The sequence below is a fragment of the Aotus nancymaae genome, unplaced genomic scaffold (assembly GCF_030222135.1).
Source record: "Aotus nancymaae isolate 86718 unplaced genomic scaffold, 86718_ANA_hifiasm-v0.15.2.pri h1tg000022l_1, whole genome shotgun sequence".
NCBI lineage: Eukaryota > Metazoa > Chordata > Mammalia > Primates > Aotidae > Aotus > Aotus nancymaae.
In genome coordinates, this window is record NW_026988435.1 from 39,291,014 (window position 1) to 39,311,098 (window position 20,085).

The following is a 20,085-nucleotide window of genomic DNA, read 5'->3' on the forward strand; positions in this document are numbered from 1 at the left end:
ATAGAGAAGCTCATGGCCCTCACCCATCACAGGCTCCAAGGTGTGACCCAGAAGCTGGCCACGTACTGAGAAAGTCGCTGTGCCTGCCTCATCTGCAGCATTGCCAGAGCTTCCGTGGGCTCTCGCCATGCAGTCCCTCTGTCCCCTTGTTGTGTATGTCCCTTTCTTACAGCCATATCAGGGCGTGGTTGCAGTCTCCTTGGCTTCAGCAGATTCACTCTCCATTGTAAATATCACTGCCTCCTTCCTCATGTGTTTTTTCGTCTTGTTTCCCAGGCTCTTCAGAGTAACCTGAAGTACTCCTTGTTGCCAAGACGGATCCTCATCAGCAAGCGATTAGCTCAGTGTTTGCATCCTGCCCTGCCCAGTGGCGTGCACTTAAAAGCCCTAGAAACCTACGAGATTATCTTTAAAATTGTGGGGACCAAATGGCTGGCCAAGGACTTGTTTCTGTACAGGTACAATTGCTTCTCTGCTGTGTTCCTTTTTATTATCCGGGCAATCTGTATTTCGGTCCACAAGATGGGAAAATGACAAACAGGCAAAATCAGCGTGGGGCTGTATGTGCAACAGTTAATCATAAAGCCGTCACCAGGAGACGTCACAGGGCGCCTTCTGGAGTCTGTCCTGACTTTTCTGTAAGTGAACTTTAGGATCTAAATTGCGGATGGCTTTGTTGGCTGCGTTACGTAACAGTGTTTTGTGACCATCTCATGTCAACCACACATCGAGACCAGCAATTTAAGTGGCCAGCTGTTTGCTTGTAAAAACTCCCCTCAGGCCAGGAGCAGTGGCTCACGCCTGTAATCTCAGCACTTTGGGAGGCCGAGGTGGGTGGATCATGAAATCAGGAGTTCAAGACCAGCCTGGCCAATCTAGTGAAAACCTGTCTCTACTAAAAATACAAAAAAAATAAAATAAAACCTGGCTGGGATTACAGGCACCTATAATCCCAGGTATTCAGGAGGCTGAGGCAGGAGAATCACTTGAACCCAGGAGGTGGAGGTTGTAGTGAACTGAGATCACGCCATTGCACTCCAGCCCAGGCGACAATGCGAGACTCCATCTCAGAAAAAAAAACAACAACGAAAACTTCCGTCAGCTGGCTTGTCACCTGGGACTTCTGACTGGGTATCTTATTTCTGCCCCGCTCCCTCTTGTTCTTTCTCAAAGCTGCGGGTTATTTCCTCTCCTGGCACACGCGGCGGTATCGGTGAGGCCCGTGCTGCTCACCCTGTATGAGAAGTATTTCCTCCCGCTGCAGAAGCTGCTCCTGCCCAGCCTGCAGGCCTTCATCGTCGGCCTGCTGCCCGGCCTGGAAGAGGGCTCCGAGATCTCCGACAGGTACGTGGGCATCTTCAAGCCGTGTTTATTCCACTGCTTTATAAGACCTGGAGAAGGAAAGTACAGAAACACGGGAAGCAGCAGCAGGTGTGGAGGTCAGGTTGCTTGTTCACATTTCCTTGGTGGTTGTGATTTCAAAATGCCCTGTTCCTCCTGGAATCTCTCTGTATTTCTTTGCCAAAGGGGAAGTCCCAAGCCTGGGGAGATGAGATCCTTTATGGAAAGAAATGTAGCTCATTAATAAGGGAAGCCATAGTGCAGGGTTGCCATGATGTCCTGTTCCGTTCTGGAGTTCCCCACAGTGTCACCATGTGTGGAGGGGAACACATACCCTCTTAGGGCCCCTATTGTGGAGGAAATGCATGGACCCTTTACTGGGCACTTGCAGCGTGTGTTATGCACATGATCACATTGCATAATGACTTCCTCTGCTCCAGGAGTTACTACATTTACAGGTGAGGGTCAGAAGATAAGAAGGTTTTTCCCAGTTGCACGGTCAGCAAGCACCAGAGCTGGGATTCTATTCCACTGTATTGGATTCTTTTTTTTTTTGAGACAGAGTCTCATTCTGTCACCCAGGCTGGAGTGCAGTGTGATCTTGGCTCACTACAACTTTTGCCTCCTGGATTCAAGAAATTCTCCTGCCTCAGCCGTCCAAGTAGCCAGGATTACAGGCGTGTGCCACCATGCCCGCCTAATTTTTGTGTTTTTAGTAGAGATGGGGTTTTCCCCATGGTGGCCAGGCTGGTCTCAGACTTCTGACCTCATGTGATCCGCCTGCCTCAGCCTCCCAAAGCGCTGAGATTACAGGTGTGAGCCACTGCGCCTAGCCTGTATTGGATTCTAAGATCCTTCGTCTTTCCATTAAACGAGGCTGCTTCTAAATAAAAAAGCAAAGCCAGGCAGGACTTGAAAAGGCAGTTGAGTGCAATTCGAAGCAGAATATCTTGACAGAGTTTAGCAGCAACTTGGAGAAATCTATAACACTCACGCACAAAAGTTTATGTCACTTTTTTTTTTGGCCACTGCTTAGGAATGGGAGAAAGCGTGTATTCATTCAGACTATTGAGTATGGCTGAGCGCAGTGGCTCACACCTGTATTCGCAGCATTTTGGGAGGCCAAGGAAGATGGATCACTTGAGGTCAGGAGTTCAAGACCAACCTGGCCAACATGATGAAACCCCATCTGTACTAAAAATACAAAAATTAGCCAGATGTGGTGGTGAGTGCCTGTAATCTCTACTCAGGAGGTTGAGGCAGGAGAATTGCTTGAACCCTGGAGGCAGAGGTTGCAGTGAGCCAAGATTGCGCCACTGCACTCCAGCCTGAGTGACAGAGTGAGACTACATCTGAAAAAAAAAAAAAAAGGCTATTAAGTATACATAGCGACCTTTGTTTCTGGAGAATTATGAAGTAAGAACTCACTTCCAGCTTGTTAACTTTTCTGAGAGATGCCACAGTGATTCAGCTCTGTTAATGGGGCCTGTTTTAAGAGCCCGTGACTGGTGACTTTTGTTCTTGTAAAAGTTTCCATGTGATTACACAATGCACTGCTCACATTTCCCTGTGTGGGAGGCCCTAGTCAGCTCCCCCTTGCCTGTGGCGTTAGCTGTGACTGAAGGGTGCAGGAGGCTGGAGTGGAACCCGGGAATCAATCCCAGGTCCACTTGCATGGCTCCCCCAACCTTCAGTAAATTAAGTCATCAGAATGGTTTGCAGGGTTAGTTAGGAAGTGACCAAGGGTGAACTTCATGAGCTCTGTATCAGGACTTGACAGATGTAACAAAAACATAGCTCTTTAACCGTTTCAAGCGTTCACATAGACCAGTGTTGGCTTTCCATTTCTCAGAGGAGAATCCACCTTTACAGTTTCCACCTTGGGAGGCAGAATCTGTCTCATTGCAGTTTTAAGCCCAGCACCAGGCCCTGTGGCTGGTACACAGTGCAACTCGGTAAGTGTGTGTTTTGTTAATGTGCAGTCCCAGTCACACAGGAGGCAGCAGGAGGGCATTACCAGACTCCATGCCAATGGACTCCTAATCTAGAAAGCAGCACTTTCTAGAAGTGCTGCTCTGTTTGTGTTCTGATGAAAGATATGTGAGTATACGTGTGCGTGTGTGTGTTTATGTGTGCATACGTGATTTTCCCATCATCGGACCCACGAACACATTCGTTCCTAAAGCTTACTGTGATCTTTTAAATCTGTGTGAATCACACTAGAATTGTGTAAATAGTTGGAGTGTTTTTGTTTTCTTAGTTGATAAATGAAGGTTCATTTAAACAGTTGCTAAAGTTGCTTAACATTGATTTTTTTTCCAAATATTGTGATTTCTTGACATCAATCCAAGAGCTGAGTAAAGCTTCATGAATCATTGAATCGATTTAGCTGTGACAGAAACCCAAATGCAGCGTGGCACCCAGCAGAGGTTAGTTACCAGCTCTCCCAGGTGGATGCCGGTCAAAGGTTATACAGTAATCTCTGAGCGAGTGTGTTACAGGCACAGTAATTGAAGTGACTGCGCAAGATTTTGTTGTTGTTGTTGCCATTTTAGTCTGAGATGGTTTGGCAACTGTTCCCAAAAGTTATGCTCTCTTGGGTGGCCAGGTGTGGTGGCGGGTGCCTGTAATCCCAGCTACTTGGAAGGCTGAGACAGAAGAATCGCTTGTACCTAGGAGGTGGAGGTTGCAGTGAGCCGAGATCGCACCACTGCATCCAGCCTGGGCAACAGAGCAAGACTCTCTTCTCAAAAAAATAAAAAAAGTTTTTGGAAATTGAGTGAAACACCCCAACAAATGTGCAGAGAGCAGAAAGGGAGGGTGCAGCGGGGAGTCATGTACATGAGGGCAGAAATTGCAGAGTGGTGAGTTAGACTGAGCTGGTGAAGGCCAGAGCGACTCATGGTTTCATGTAGCTGGAGGCTGTTCCTGGTGTCTGCTTTCTGGTGAACCATAAGGAATGAAACTTTTGGCCCCTGTTAGGACTTCTTATCCACTCTGGCTTTCTAACCCTTTGGGGCCTTTAGAGAACCTATTACTGGTCAGGTATCCATTTTGTTTTTTTTTTTAAGTGCCCATGAAATAGCTACATAGCTGTGTTTTGCTATACTAAGAAAACGAGATTAGAGGCTGGGCGCGGTGGCTCATGCTGTAATCCCAGCACGTTGGGAGGCCAAGGCAGGCAGATCACGAGGTCAAGAGATCGAGACCATTCTGGCCAACATGGTGAAACCCCGTCTCTACTAAAATGCAAAAATTAGATAGGCATGGTGGCGTGCCCGTGTGATCCCAGTTACTTGGGAGGCTGAAGCAGGAGAATCGCTTGAACCCAGGAGGCAGAGGTGGTAGTGAGCCGAGATCACGCCACTTCGCTCCAGCCAGCCTGGCAACAGAGTGAGACTCCATCTCAAAAAAAAAAAAAAAAAAAACGAGATTAGAGCGGGGAAAACACAACTCTTCTAAGGAGATGAGAAGTGAATGTTTTAAATAGTTTGTGAAAAAGCAACAACTGTCTCCCCAGATATTTCCATTTAAATTAGTAGTTCTCAATCTAATAGTAATTTTGCTTCTCAGGATACATTTGACAATATCTAGAGACGTTTTTGGTTGTCACAACTGGAGATGGGGAGGATGCTACTGGTATTTAGTGGGTAGAGTCCAGGGGGCTGCTGAACATTTACTACAGTGCACATGGGTGCCCCCATGACAAAGACTTACCCGGCCCCAGGTGTCAGTGGGATGGAAGTTCAGAAACCCTGACTTAAAGAGTTGAAAAATATTTATTGACATTTCTTTTCTTCTTGAGCTCATTAATAAGGGAGGCCATAGTGCAGGGCTCCCATGATTCCTGGCCCATTCTGGAATTCCCCACAGCGTCACCATGTGTGGAGGGGAAGACGTGCCCTCTTAGGGCCCCTGTCGTGGAGGAAACGAATGGACCCTTTACTGGGCACTTGCAGCATGTATTACACACCTGATCACATTGAATTCCAGGGTCTTGCTCTGTACCCAGGCTGGAGCAGAGTAACAGGATTATAGCGCACTGCAGTCTCAACCTCCAGGGCTCAAATGACCCTCCAGCCTTAGCCTTCCAGAGCACTGAGATTACAGGAATGAGCCACCTCACTTGGCTGACATTTCTTTTTCTTTTTCTTTTTTTTTTTTTAGGCAAAGTCTCGCTCTGTCGCCCAGGCTGGAGTGCCGTGATGTGATCTCAGCTCACCACAACCTCCGCCTCCGTGGTATAAGTGATCCTCCTGCCTCAGCCTCCTGAGTAGCTGGGATTACAGGCACACACCATGACAACCGGCTAATTTTTGTATTTTTAGTAGAGACGGGGTTTCACCATGTTGGCCAGGCTGGTCTTGAATCTCCTGGCCTCAAGTAATCCACCCGCCTCAGCCTCCCAAAATGCTAGAATTATAGGCATGACCCATGGTGTCCGACACTGACATTTCTTTTGGTTGGTTTCAGGCACTGTGATGATGAGTTGTGCTAGTTCAAGGCTTTTGTTACCCCCTCTTTAGCACCGTTTCTGATCAGCAGTTTACAGTACAGGGTGCTGTTGTCACTGCCCTGCCTCTTCAGTTTCAGATGATTGCACCAAAGCAGTGCTGCCTTGTGACAGCTTGGCTTTCCATGGTTGTCCTTTCGGCAAGCAGCTGCAGAACCAACACTGTGGAGTACTTGGGGTTTGCAGTACCCGGCCCATGCCACTCACCTGCTCTCAGTTGTAAAGAGTGGAGCTGTCAGTGTCATTTGAAGGAGCTATGTTTGCAGGAAGCGTGAGAGAACACAAGTCAGGATGAGTTAGGAAGGATGGAAATACTTGGGGTTTGGATTGGGTTTTTTTTTTATGTTTGTTGGTTTTTTGTTTGTTTGTTTTTGTTTTGTTTTTTGAGATGGAGTCTCACTCTGTTGCCCAGGCTGGAGTGCAGTGGTGCAGTCTTGGTACCCTGCAGCCTCCACCTCCCGGGTTCAGGCGGTTCTCCTGCCTCAGCTTCCCAAGAAGCTGGGTTTACAGGTTTGCACCACCATGCCAGGCTAATTTTTGTATTTTTGGTAGAGATGGTGTTTCACCATGTTGGCCAGGCTGGTCTCGAACTCCTGAGCTCAAATGATCCACCCACTTTGGCCTCGCAAAGTGCTGGGATTATAGGTGTGAGCCACCTTGCCCGGCCTGTTTGTTGGTTTTGAATTAAAAGTTTAGGGTTCCCAGGGGGGCACGGTGGCTCACACCTGTAATCCCAGCACTTTGGGAGGTCAAGTCAGGTGGATTACCTGAGGTCAGGTGTTCAAGACTAGCCTGGCCAATATGGTGAAATCCTGTCTCTACCAAAAAAGATACAAAAATTAGCCAGGCCTGGTGGCTGCTACCTGTAATCCCAGCTGCTCAGGAGGCTAAGCCAGGAGAATCACTTGAACCCAGGAGGTGGAGGTTGCAGTGAGTGAAGATTGTGCTATTGCACTCCAGCCTGGCAACAAGAAGGAAACTCCATCTCAAAAAAAAAAAAAGAAGAGTTTAGAGTTCGGGACTCTGAACTGCATACTCATATTGGAATTTAACAACCAAGATGGTCCGAGTAACCCCTGCTGAGTAGGGAGTTACTTCATTTTAACCCTGGTTCTGTTGCTCTCTCAACCAAAGTTCTGCCATAGTTGCTGTCGTCTCTACTGTGATGTCATTTCCCTTGTTGGTACACATCCATTTTTTAAGAATAAAATGCGACTTAAAAAATAAAGCTGGCTGGGAACAGTGGCTCACGCCTATAGTCTCAGCACTGAGAGGCCATGGCGGGGAGCAGATCACTTGAGGCCAGAAATTCAAGACCAGCCTGGGCAACATGATGAAACCCTGTCTATACATAAAATACAGAAATTAGTCCAGCATGGCAACATGGGTCTGTAGTCCCAGCTACTTAGAGGCTGAGGTGGGAAAATTGCTTAAGCCCTGGAGGTCAAGGCTACAGTGAGCTGTGATCACACCACTGCACTCTAGCCTGGGCGACAGAGTGAGACTCTGTCTCAATACAAAAAAGATGCATTTCTTTAATAGTGAAAGCTAAGAACCAGTTTTCTGAATATTAGAGAGGAGATAGCATGGGCAGCGTTTCCCGGGCTTTTGGACAGTGGAACCCTCTTCTGTGGAACACCTCTAGTGGCCAGTGTTGTGTGGAACGTACTTTGAGAATATGCAGTGCTAAGCAGAGGGGGACTATGACACCAGGGTGTGTCCATCATCGTGTTTGTGATGATCTCAGAGCTGGGCAAAGACAAGCTCTATTTGTTTACTTAGCCTTTAGTAGACGACCAAGCAATAACTTCAGCCACTCACACCCTGTGTGCTTTTCCTGAACACTTAGCCATGATTTAAGGCTCTTCATTTTTATTTTTGCTAAGAAGACAGGACCATGCATTATTTCCTACACGAGACCCAAAAAAGTTCAGACTAATTTTAAGGAGAACAGAATGCATTTTTAATATAACACAGTGGTAGATATTTTTGTAGGAGATACAAAAAAGAAATTCTCGGGAGCCGCGGTGGCCCCGGCCAGATGTCCTGGTGCTTGAGGAGGCGAGGCTATGAGTTCAATGCCAAGCTGGGCAATATGAGAACCTCTCATTCATTAAAAAAAAAAAAAAATTTTGCCGGGTGCGGTGGCTCACGCCTATAATCCCAGCACTTTGGGAGGCCGAGGCGGGTGGATCACAAAGTCAAGAGATCGAGACCATCCTGGTCAACAAGGTGAAACCCCGTCTCTACTAAAAAATACAAAAATTAGCTGGGCATGGTGGCGCATGCCTGTAATCCCAGCTACTCAGGAGGCTGAGGCAGCAGAATTGCTTGAACCCAGGAGGCGGAGGTTGCGGTCAGCCGAGATCGTGCCATTGCACTCCAGCCTGGGTAACAAGAGTGAAACTCCGTCTCAAAAAAAAAGAAATTCTCTGAGGGTTTTTTTGAGTGCCAACCTGGAGACAGATGCTCAAATAGGCCCCGGGACTGTGACAGTAGACAGAGCTGAGCTGGTAGTAACTGCAGGCAGCATGGCCCAAACATCAGGTCTGTTCTCCCTCCTGGGCTGAGTTTCTTTGTTTCTTTCCTTTCTTTTCTTTCGTCTTGTTCTGTCACCCAGGCTGGAGTGCAGTGGTGCCATCTCAGCTCACTGCAACTTCCACCTCTCAGGTTCAAGCGATTCTCCTGCCTCAGCCTCCCACGCAGCTGGGATTACAGGCACCTGCCACCACACCTGGCTAATTTTTGTATTTTTGGTAGAGACAGGGTTTCACCATGTTGGCCAGGCTGGTCTCAAACTCCTGACCTCAAGTGATTGACCTGCCTCAGCCTCCCAAAGTACTCGGATTACAGGCGTGAGCCACCGCACCAGGCCGAGCTGTTTTTTTTTTCCAAAGGGACTCTCACTTCATTCTCACAACATCTCCACAAGGTCGAGGCTCTTTCCCCCTGTCTTTTAGCTGAGCCCAGGCGTGCACAGCTGTTAAACTTGTCCTAGGTCCTGCAGCCAGGAGGCATCACAACCAGGATCTGGACACTGGGGCCGACTCTGGCAAGCTGGGTGAACCAACACAGTCCACTGGGCTGGACTTGCTGTCTTTGTTTTCTGTGGTCTTTGCAGATAGGAAGCATGTGAGAAACTGAACCGTTTCAGGTAATGAATGAGTCACATCCTTCACTGGGCAAAATCCTTTAGGGAGAATGTGCCTGTGCTGTCTTACTGGTAGATGCTGTCACCCAGCCTGCAGGCTGTGTGCACTGTGGACAGGAAAGGGGCTGCAGTCAGCTGCAGGGACACCACCAAACAGACGCAGGTCAGCGTCAGTGGAAAAACAAGCCCTGATCCACTAGTGATGCTGTTCCCCTAAAGGATGCGTGAGAAGGTGCTGACTTGTGTCATGGGAGACCTAGATAAAGATAAGAGGTGAACAAATGCTCGGCCTCAGCACGAGAGCCCCTCAGAGTGGGAGTCAGCACATGCGGGTGCTGTGGGCTGATTGAAAGAAAACTCCACTCCAGGCTTATGGAATTTACAGGGTAGTGGGAGGCCCCGGGCAGATAGATGTCGCCCCTAGCATTTCTAAAGGCAGATGTTGCTTGGCACATTTCTGGCTGTGCTCAGGTTGGTGATGTTTAATTGCTGAAGTCTTTGATCAGTCTCATCAGCTCGTGCTTGTTTTTGATACATAAATGGCTCCTTCCGCTTTTATATAAAGTGGCTGACCTGCCCATCCCTCTTAACGGTGGAACCTCCCTTCCGTGAGCACTGCAGCATCCGTGGCTTGGCCAAGGTGGAGCCAGGTCTGTGCCCTGCCACACACGACTACTTAGATACTTTTCACTGGCCAAGACACTGCACTGCCTGGTGACATTCGTTTTAGCAAATCCAGGGTCAGTGTGACAGCCAGCAGGTGGACGGACACACACAGCAGGGTGAGAGATGGTGGCAGCTCCCAGCGGTGAGGAAGGTGGGGCTTCCCCATCCAGGCAAATCCGCTGTGATTCTTCACGCAGCATTCACAGAGCGCTGTGCAGCAGGACCCAGGAAGACGGGGCGAGCCCTTGAACCCTCTCCTCTCTCATCAACAGAACAGACGCTCTGCTCCTGAGACTGTCGCTGGTGGTTGGCAAAGAGGTGTTTTACACCGCCCTCTGGGGGAGCGTCCTGGCTAGCCCGTCCATCCGCCTCCCCGCCTCGGTCTTCGTGGTGGGCCACATCAACAGGGATGCCCCCGGCCGGGAGCAGAAGTACATGCTGGGGACCAATCACCAACTCACGGTGGGTGCTGTGCTCCCCCCGGGGCAAGGGGAGGAGGCAACACGTGGGCACAGCATCCTCATGGGCAGGTTGTCACTGAAGCTGCAAAGGGACATCCGGAAAAGGGAGGTGCACCAGGCTTGAGTCTGGGTCACGAGCCGCTTAGCAAGGCAAGAAGGAGGCCTCGTACAGTTGCGGATGGTGGTGGCATTTTTAACATATGCATTAATTTTTTTTTGAGACGGAGTCTTGCTCTGTCACCCAGGCAGGGTGCAGTGGCACCTGCAACCTTTGCCTCCTGGGTTCAAGCAGTTCTCCTCTCTCAGCCTCCCAAGTAGCTGGGATTACAGACACTTGCCACCATGCTCGGCTAATTTTTGTGTTTTTAGTAGAGATAGGGTTTCACTATGTTGGCCAGGATGATCTCGAACTGCCTGCCTGGCAAGTAATCCACTCGCTGCAGCCTCCCAAAGTGGCACTAAGATTTGTATATTCAAATAAGTGTTCACACCCTCAGAGGTCCCTTCTGGAGGCCACCGGCTTTGCAGAAATGTGCTTAGCTGTACACGGCGCTTGGAAGGCCTCTGCTGCATTGGCGGGTTTTTATTTCCTTCTCCTGTCCTGCATCACCAGGGCCACTGCCCACTCACACATGGAAACTGCCTCCTCCCTGTGGCCATCCTCCGTCTGCTCTCCTGTCTCCATTGGCTGCTCTCAAACCTAAATTATCAGGTTCCCCAAGTATCCATCTCCAGGCCCTTCAAGGGAATCTCTTCTCAGGCAAGAACATCCCTTTTCATGCCCTTAAAAATGGTAACCTCGGCCGGGTGTGGTGGCTCACATCTGTAATCCTAGCACTTTGGGAGGCTGAGGCGGGCGGATCACGAGGTCAAGAGATCGAGACCATCCTGGCCAACATGGTGAAACCATGTCTCTACTAAAAATACAAAAATTAGCTGGGCCTGGTGGCACGTGCTTGTAGTCCCAGCTACTCGGGAGGCTGAGGCAGGAGAATTGCTTGAACCCAGGAGGCGGAGGCTGCAGTGAGCCAAGATCACGCCATTGCACTCCAGCCTGGCGACAGAGCAAGACTCCGTCTCAAAAAAAATGGTAACCTCCCAGATCTTTGTCTCTTCCCCAAACCTGCCTCTTGTTTTTACGTCTTGCTGTCTTTCGCCACCTGGTGGTGTTTCCACACTTTGACCTTAAATTGTTCAGATTGAATTCACAGGTGAAAAGTTGTACAGCTGGTGTCAATTACCCCTCTGAGTCCATTTCTCCTTGCAAAATGGGCATTGTAGACCTGCCTCATAGGGTCTCTCTGAGGACAAGGTGGAAAAATGGATGAAAGGTACCTCGCACAGTGATCAGAACACAGGAGATTCCGATGAACATGTCCCCTTCCTGCCCCGTCAGTATCCCCCTCGTCTCTTTCTCTCCAGTGTCTCAGCCCTGCTCTGGCTTCTTGCCTTTTACTCTTGGGTCTAACTGATTTCTCCCCATCCTACCCTCTCCCCATCCAGTCCTTATCTACTGCTAAGAGATTTGGTTCTCCAAAGCCTAGCTTTGCTTATACATATCCTGTGCTTTAAAAATAATCTGACTTCCCGGCTGGGTGCAGTGGCTCATGCCTGTAATCTCAGCACTTTGGGAGGTCGAGGCAGGTGGATTACCTGAGGGCAAGAGTTCAAGAACAGCCTGGCCAACATGGTGAAACCCCATCTTTACTACAAAATACAAAAACTAGGCTGGGCACAGTGGCTCAAGCCTATAATCCCAGCACTTTGGGAGGCCGAGGCAGGTGGATTCCCTAAGGGCAAGAGTTCAAGAACAGCCTGGCCCACATAGTGAAAACCTGTCTCTACTAAAAATACAAAAATTAGCCAAGCATGGTGGTGGGTGCCTATAGTCCCAGCTACTCAGGAGGCTGAGGCAAGGGAATCGCTTGAACCAGGGAGGTGGAGGTTACAATGAGCTGAGATTGCACCACTGCACTCCAGCCTAGACGTCAAAGTGAGACTCCATCTCAAAAAAAAAAAAAAGTTAGCGGGGCGAGGTGGCAGGTGCCTGTAATCTCAGCTACTCAGGTGTTTGAGACATGAGAATTGCTTGAACCCAGGAGGCAGAGGTTGCAATGAGTCGAGATCACGCCACTGCACTCCAGCCTGAGTGACAGAGCAAGACCCCATCTCAAAAAATAAAATAAAAAATAAAAATATCTAATCTCCCATTGCCACCAACTATAGTCCAAGCTCAAAAGCATCCTCACCATCTGCTCCCAGCCACGGCACCTCACTCTTCCCTTCAGGCCCCGCGCTCCCACGTGACTGCCACAGGGCCTGGTCTCACCATGCCTTTGCTCCTGGCCATTCCCTTCTGTCCCACTGGCTGTTCATTCCTGCCCTTTGTCGCAGTCTCAGGGTAGCTCCTTCCTGTCCTTCAAGCCCAGCTTTCCCATGGAGCGTCATTGTTCTCTGCAGTTGAAAGAATTCTCCTCTTCTGAACTCTGAGCATTTTTCTGTGGCTCTAATTTCTTACGTATCTCTAGTCTACCTATCTGTATTCAGAAAAGACACTCAAAGTATCTACTGAATTGATCAAGAAGTATTTTCCCATGTGTCTTCAGAGCTTTATTTTAACCTAAGGTTCCTGTTGGATCCTTTCTGGGATCGTAGAATTTGAGATCTTAGAACCTGGCCATCTCATCCAAACCCCTCTAGCTCTCACGTGGAGCGGTGAGGTCTGCAGCTGAACATCTCCGACGTCACGCAGCCTGCCGGCCTTGAGAGCTAGAACCCACGCTCTCCTGACGCGGCTGCAGGTTCTCTCCTGAGTGATATAACACAGGAGTTTCAAAATTCCTAGGAAAGGTTACTTTCATTTTTATAACCATAAAAGTAGCCTGAAAATGCTAATACCGTTTGATCGTTTACAGGTGAAATCTTTGTGTGCCTCCCTGTTGGACTCAAATGTTCTTGTGCAAAGAAATAATCTGGAAATTGTTCTGTTTTTCTTCCCATTTTACACCTGTCTGGTAAGTCATTTGTACTCTTCTGGTAAGTCCCTGGGGTGTCCCAAGGGGTAGGATATAGATCTCAAGCAGTTTTTGTCATGAGAGGACAGCTCAGCCACTCATTGGGCATTATTTGCTGGTAGCCAGTGAAAAGTCCCTGTTCATTTTTGCAAGGATAGAGTTTTCATTCACGTATTCAATAGCTTCTTCCATTGGTAATGTGCAAGGAACCAACCCTTTTTGAGATAGAGCTTTGTAGACCAACAAGGAAGGGCTGCATGTCAAAAAGCCAGCCATCTACCCTGTCCTTCCCTTGCAGTAAAATCTTTGTCCTTCCAATAGGATTCCAGTGAGCGAGCCATCCCCCTCCTCAGATCTGACATCGTGCACATTCTCTCAGCCGCCACCCAGACCCTACTGAGAAGGGACATGTCCCTGAACAGAAGACTATATGCGTGGTTACTAGGTACTGAGCAGTATGCAGCCTTATAAAGTCAAGTTTAACGTGAAACCTTTTAGAGCTGACTTCCGGAATAAGATTTGGTCTTGGTGATGTATTTCTGAATCATGAAGTGTGGAAAGACACCACAATGACTAAATATGGTGCTGGTCAGTTGACGTCTGCTGCCTACACATGGTTATTTTGCAGAATTTTTTTTTTAAAAGGGGAAATAATAAGTGGGATTTTTTAAATGCCAACTGAATTCCATTTTAAGAGCTTGAAATATCACCAAAAACTGGTAGTGAAACCTCATTCAAGTAGAACCTGTTGCTATGGAGAAGTTTCATAAGATGAGGGTATATCGTGGAGAAGACTTACAAATATTGTGGGAGATGTGTAAATAAAGAAGGAGGTTTTGTATGAGTGGAAATGTTTTGGGAGACTTTTGGATAACTTTGGAGATCACGAGAGCCCCTGGGCCGTGTTTCTGTGTGTTTTGCAGACTGCCTATACATTTGTTGGCAAAGGCCCTTGACTGTTGGTCAGAAGTCCTCCCAGAGACAGAGTCTAGGAAATCGCAGCCTAAAAGATAACATGTTCATGAATTTTCTAAAGTCCGATATTCACGCACCTAAGAAAAGGTGGTATGCAAAACAACTGTAACAAGACTTCACAGCTCTGATTAACTCTCAACATTTAGATCTTTTTTTTCTTTTTGAGACGGAGTTTCCCTCTGTTGCCCAGGCTGGAGTGCAGTGGTGCGATCTCAGCTCACTGCAACTTCCACCTCCCAGGTTCGAGCAATTCTCCTTCCTCAGCCTCCCAAGTAGCTGGGCTTACAGGCGCCCACCACACCTGGCTAATTTTTGTATTTGTAGTAGAGACGGGGTTTCAGCATGTTGGCCAAGCTGGTCTCAGACTCCTGACCTCAGGCAATCTGCCCACCTCCGCCTCCGCCTCCCACAGTGCTGGGATTACACGCCACCATGCTCGGCCTAGCATTTAGTTCTTATCAAAGATCTGTACTAAAAATCTTACCAAAGTCAGGAAGTCCTCTTCAGTCCTCCTTCCTTCCCTTGTCCCTAGTTATAAAACTTTTAAGTCATTGCATGGAAGCTTACTAAGGATTTTAAGAAGACTATTTATAGACTCTTTAAGGATTTGTATGTAAAGGATGATTTTGTTAAATGCACAGCTCTGCTTCTATGGGACTTGATATGCTGTGTGGAGGACGCTGGGTCCGACCACAGCACCAGCTCTGACTCACTTAGTTGCAGCCCCAGGAGCCTCATATTCTTTGCCTGCACTATGAGGATGCACTTCCTTGCCCTGAGAACCTCGCAGACTTATCCAAGGCTCCAACTGATGGGAGCGTGTGCATGAGAATACCTCGATCTCACATAATACTGGACAAATAAACACCGGTTTTAAAAAATGATCCTTATCACAGTGGCCCACTCCTATAATCCCAGCACTTTGGGAGGCTGAGGCAGGTGGATCACCTGAGGTCAGCTTGGCCAACGTGGTGAAACCCTGTCTCTACTAAAAAACACAAAAATTAGCCAGGCATGGGGGCATGTGCCTGTAGTCCCAGCTACTTGGGAGGCTGAGGCAGGAAGATCACTTGAACTCGGGAGGCGCAGGTTGCAGTGAGCCAAGATTGTGCCACTGCCCTCCAGCCTGGGCGATAGAGTGAGACTCTCTCAAAAAAAAAAAAAAAATCCTCAGCTAGGTGCAGCGATTCATGCCTGTAATCTCAGCATTTTGGGAGGCCAGGGCAGGGGGATCACATGAGCCCAAAAGTTCAAGATCATCCTGGGCAACCTAGCAAAACCTTGTCTCTACTAAAACTCAAAAAAATTTGGCCAGTGCAGTGGCTCACGCCTGTAATCCCAGCACTTTGGGAGGCTGAGGCAGGCAGATCACTTGAGACCAGGAGTTTAAGACCAACCTGGCCAGTATAGTGAAACTCCATCTCTACTAAAAATAACCTGGTGTGGTGGTGGTTGCCTGTAGTCTCAGCTGCTCGAGAGGCTGAGCCAGGAGAATCGCTTGAACCCAGGAGGTGAAGGTTGCAGTAAGCTGAGATCACACCACTGTGCTTCAGCCTGGGTGATGGTGAGACTCTATCTCAAAAAAAAAAAAAAATTAACAGAGTGTGGTGGCATGCACCTATAGTCTCAGCTACTCAGGAGGCTGAGGCCAGAGTATCGCTTGAGCATGAAGGTGTAGGCTACAGTAAGCTCTGATCATGCAGCTGCACTCCAGCCTGGGTAACAGAATGAGACACTGTCTCAAAAAAAAAAAAAAGATTAGCATTTCAGTAGATGCTTATAATCATGCTTGTAAAAGACAGGGTGAATTCTTAGAGCAAACTAAATTGAAGCCCATTGAAATGGAATTCTGCCTGTCTGATAGCCACATCATTGTCAGAGGGAAAGAATATGACTTGGTCTTTCTGGATCTGATTTTGGTTTTCCGTCAGAGGAATGATATTTTTAAAAATATTGGAGCGTGAGACTTTTGCACAATGTGATGTCCTTTAAAAGCGTAGCTCTCTTTACAGCTTTGCACTTGTCCTTTTATAGGCTCCGACATTAAAGGAAATACCATTGTGCCAGAATCTGAAATCTCAAATTCCTATGAAGACCAGTCGTCTTACTTTTTTGAAAAATACTCCAAGGATCTTTTAGTTGAGGTAAGGCAACATTTTTGGAAAGTTCAGGGCATTCCTCATCACGATTCTCCAGTGGACTTCTTTGGGAGACTTCCATTTAGGCCCTAGGCGTGTTCCTGGGCCCCTGGTTTGGGGAGCTGCAGTGTATTTGTTGCATGGTGGGTAACTGGTTTTCCCTCTGTGCCAGAGTACTGGACAATTAGAATAGCCAGTGATGTTGTTACACTTTATGCTATACGATAGTCTAATATGTGGCTTTTTAAAAATAAATAGGGTCTGGCTGAGATACTGCATCAGAAGTTCCTAGATGCTGACGTGGAGGAGCGCCATCACACTTACCTGAAGCCTTTCCGCATCCTCATCAGTCTGCTTGACAAGCCAGAAATAGGTAATGTTGGAAATGCTGCTGTCATCCTATGCCAGATACAGGTGACCTGTTTTCAGGGAAATAAAATACAGTGGGATACAACCAAAGCGTTTTTTTTTAATATAATGTAATCTTTGGAATTTCAGACCTTTGAAATTGTTAGGTTATGTGGTTCAGTGATCATATCTGTGGTCACTTAAACGTTTTGCATGGCGGATCACACCTGTAACCACGCCTGTAATCCTAGCACTGGAGCTCATGGATTTGAGACCAGACTGAAAAGCCATGTTGGAAAACCTCGTCTACAAAAAAATACCAAAAAAAACAAAAATCCAGGCCTGGTAGGGTGTGTGTGTAGTCCCAGCTACCAAGTGGCTGAGGTGAGAAGACCACCTGAGTCTAGGGGGTCGAGGCTGCAGCAAGCTGTGATTGCAGCACTGCACTCCAGCCTGGGTGACAGAGTGAGACCTTGTCTAAAAAAAAAGTTTTGCACAATAATTTGAATATTTTGTCAGGAAAATACCTCTGAGCTCCTATCGTGTCTACAGAACACATGTGGTATTTCCTTTTTAAGACTGTTTCTTCAGTGTCATACTTAAAATGAGCTTTGGTCTGATTTTCAGTAAGTAGGGGACCCCCTCCAACTTTTTGCCATGGGATCCTGGGCAAGCCACTTCTTTTCACGGTGTGGATTAAAAACATTTTCACTGTAAAATGAAGGGGGTTGAACTCTGGTCACCAGAGGCTCCCCTCTTAGATACTACAGTCCTTTGAGCATAGGTTGAGAAAAGTGACCTTCCCTCCCTCGCTTTATTTTTATTTATTTATTTTTATTATTATTATAATTTTTTTTTTAGACAGTTTCACTCGTTGCCCAGCCTGAAGTGCAAAGGCACAATCTGGGCTCACTGAAACCTCTGTCTCCCACGTTCAAGCAATTCTCCTGCCTCAGCTTCCCCCGTAGCTGGGATTACAGGTGCCTGCCACCACACCCAGCTAATTTTTGTATTTTTAGTAGAGATGGGGTTTCGTCATCTTGGCCAGGCTGGTCTTGAACTCCTAACCTCAAGTGATTCTCCTGCCTTGCCTCCCAAATTGCTGGAATTACAGGTGTGAGCCACTGCGCCCAGCCCTCTACCTCACTTTAAAAAGAAATTTGCGGCCAAGCGCGGTGGCGCATGCCTGTAGTCCCAGCTATTCGGGAGGCTGAGGCTGGAGGATCTCTTGAGTCCAGGAGTTCTGGGCTGTAGTGCGCTATGCTGATTGGGTGTCCGCACTAAGTTCAGCATCAATATGGTGACCTCCCGGGAGTAGGGGACCACCAGGTTGCCTAAGGAGGGGTGAACCAGCCCAGGTCGGAAACAGAGCAGGTCAAAACTCTCATGCTGATCAGTAGCAGGATCACACTTGTTAATAGTCACTGCACTCCAGCCTGGGCAACATAGCGAGACCCTGTCTCTAAAGAAAGAAAGAAAGAAAGAAATCTGCGGCCGGGTGTGGTGGTTCACGCCTGTAATCCTAGCACTTTGGGAAGCTGAGGTAGGTAGATCACCTGAGGTCGAAGTTCGAGACCAGCTTGGCCAACATAGGGTGTGGTGGTGCACACCTGTAATCCCAGCTACTTGGGAGGCTGAGGCAGGAGAATTGCTTGAACCTGGGAGGTGGAGGTTGCAGTGCGCCGAGGTTGCGCCATTGTACTCCAGCCTGGGTGACAGAGTGAGACTCCGTCTCAAGAAAAAAAGAAATTTGCTGCCATATTAGTTCACTGTAAGGTCTACATCTGCTTATGTGAGGCCCGTACCAAGGAAACGATCCTCATCTCTTTTGTTGGATTGCAAGCCTGAGAATGTCATTTCAGTGCTCCAGGTGTGTCTACCAGAACTGTTTGCAGAGAACAAGAAAGCTGAGGGCTGGCCAGGTGTGGTGGCTTGCGCCTATAATCCTGGCACTTTGGAAAGCTGAAGTGGACCTCCCTTGAGGTCAGGAGTTCGAGACCATCCTGACCAATATGGTGAAACCCAATCTCTATTGAAAATACAAAAATTAGGGCCGGGCGCGGTGGCTCACGCCTGTAATCCCAGCACTTTGGGAGGCCGAGGCGGATGGATCACGAGGTCAAGAGATTGAGACCATCCTGGCCAACATGGTGAAACCCCGTGTGTACTAAAAATACAAAAAAAATTAGCTGGCCGTGTGCGCGCGCCTGTAGTCCCAGCTGCTAGGGAGACTGAGGCAGGAGAATTGCTTGAACCCGGGAGGCAGAGGTTGCAGTGAGCTGAGGTCATGCCACTGCACTCCAGCCTGGCTCCTGGTGACGGAGTGAGACTCTGTCCCAAAAAAAAAAAAAAAAAAAAAAAAAATACAAAAATGATCCAGGCTTGGTGGCACATGCTATAAACGCAGCTACTTAGATGGCTGAGTCAGGAGAATCGCTTGAACCTAGGAGACAGATGTTCCAGTAAGTTGAGATTATGCCACTGCACCCCAGCCTGGGTGACAGAATAAGACTCTGTCTCAAAAGAAAAGAGAGAGAAAGAGCTGAGGGCATTAGTGAAGGGGCTGCCTCTCTCTGGCCTTGGGATGGAGGCCCTTCGCTTATCCATTCAAAAGCACAGAGCATCTGCCATGTGGCAGGGACAGTGCCAGGCTCTAGAGGGACAAAAGGTGAGCAGCTTCTCATGAAGTTATAGGGAAGGGGAGACTCCATGTTCCTGGAGTGTTTTCACTGTTCATGAATAATAACCACAGCTGACATTTTTTTAAGCAATTACTTTGTGTCATGTGATATGCATACATCCTTTTATATCTATCTGCACACACACTTCCGTCCCTCCAACAACACCGAGGTGGGTACTCCCACTACGTCCATTTGACAGATGGAAAGACTGAGGTTGGGCAGGGGTAGGTCATTTGCTCAGGGCCACTCAGGAGCCTAAGCTCGGTTTCTCAGCACTCCCTGATGCTTACCTGACTGCGTTCAGAGAAACCCTACCCCAGATGTTCACTTCCATCATCGAGGGGTGAACTTTTATTCCAAGACTTGTGCAGCTCTCGTCGTTCTTAATCAAAGTCCAAGTATGAAGCGTTTGTTCTTCTATGCTCTGCCCCTGATGTGCTGCCTCAGGGGATCTGCACTTCGTTCAGATTCCTCTTCCTATCTCTCCCCTCCCGCCTCAAACCAAATAGATTTTCCTACTAGTGTGAAGTAACTGCAGCTCTGAAAAGTTATGATTTAGTCCAAAAAGTTGAAAAAGTTATGTAAATGTATTGGGAGCTTGCTGTGTAACTTCAGGGAAGTATTAAAAGAAGAAAATAGAACGTAGCATTTGGGAGATGTTGTGTTTCATGTCAAAGCTGTGCACCTTGGTGACCCAAGTAAATGTTGCTACTAACTTGGGCTCCAGGTCATATTTTCTGGAAGCAAATGAGTATCAGGATCCTGCCCAGTCATAACAGTCGTTTAATTTACTCTTT

The 20,085-nt window shown here is 47.9% G+C and overlaps 1 protein-coding gene across 3 annotated transcripts in view; it reads left to right on the forward strand.

Annotated features, from left to right (window-relative positions):
• Positions 1-20,085, forward strand: part of DOP1B (DOP1 leucine zipper like protein B) — a 121,737-nt gene that overhangs the window by 35,586 nt on the left and 66,066 nt on the right. For all 3 annotated transcript variants that reach the window (XR_010343932.1, XM_064380135.1, XM_064380136.1), the window contains 7 exons: positions 277-458; positions 1,174-1,344; positions 9,944-10,133; positions 13,048-13,146; positions 13,468-13,591; positions 16,156-16,265; positions 16,518-16,632. Coding sequence is in view for 2 of the 3 variants with exons in the window: in XM_064380135.1 (XP_064236205.1) it covers positions 277-458; positions 1,174-1,344; positions 9,944-10,133; positions 13,048-13,146; positions 13,468-13,591; positions 16,156-16,265; positions 16,518-16,632 (991 nt within the window). In the remaining variant the exon portion in view is untranslated. The remainder of the gene's footprint in view (positions 1-276; positions 459-1,173; positions 1,345-9,943; positions 10,134-13,047; positions 13,147-13,467; positions 13,592-16,155; positions 16,266-16,517; positions 16,633-20,085) is intronic.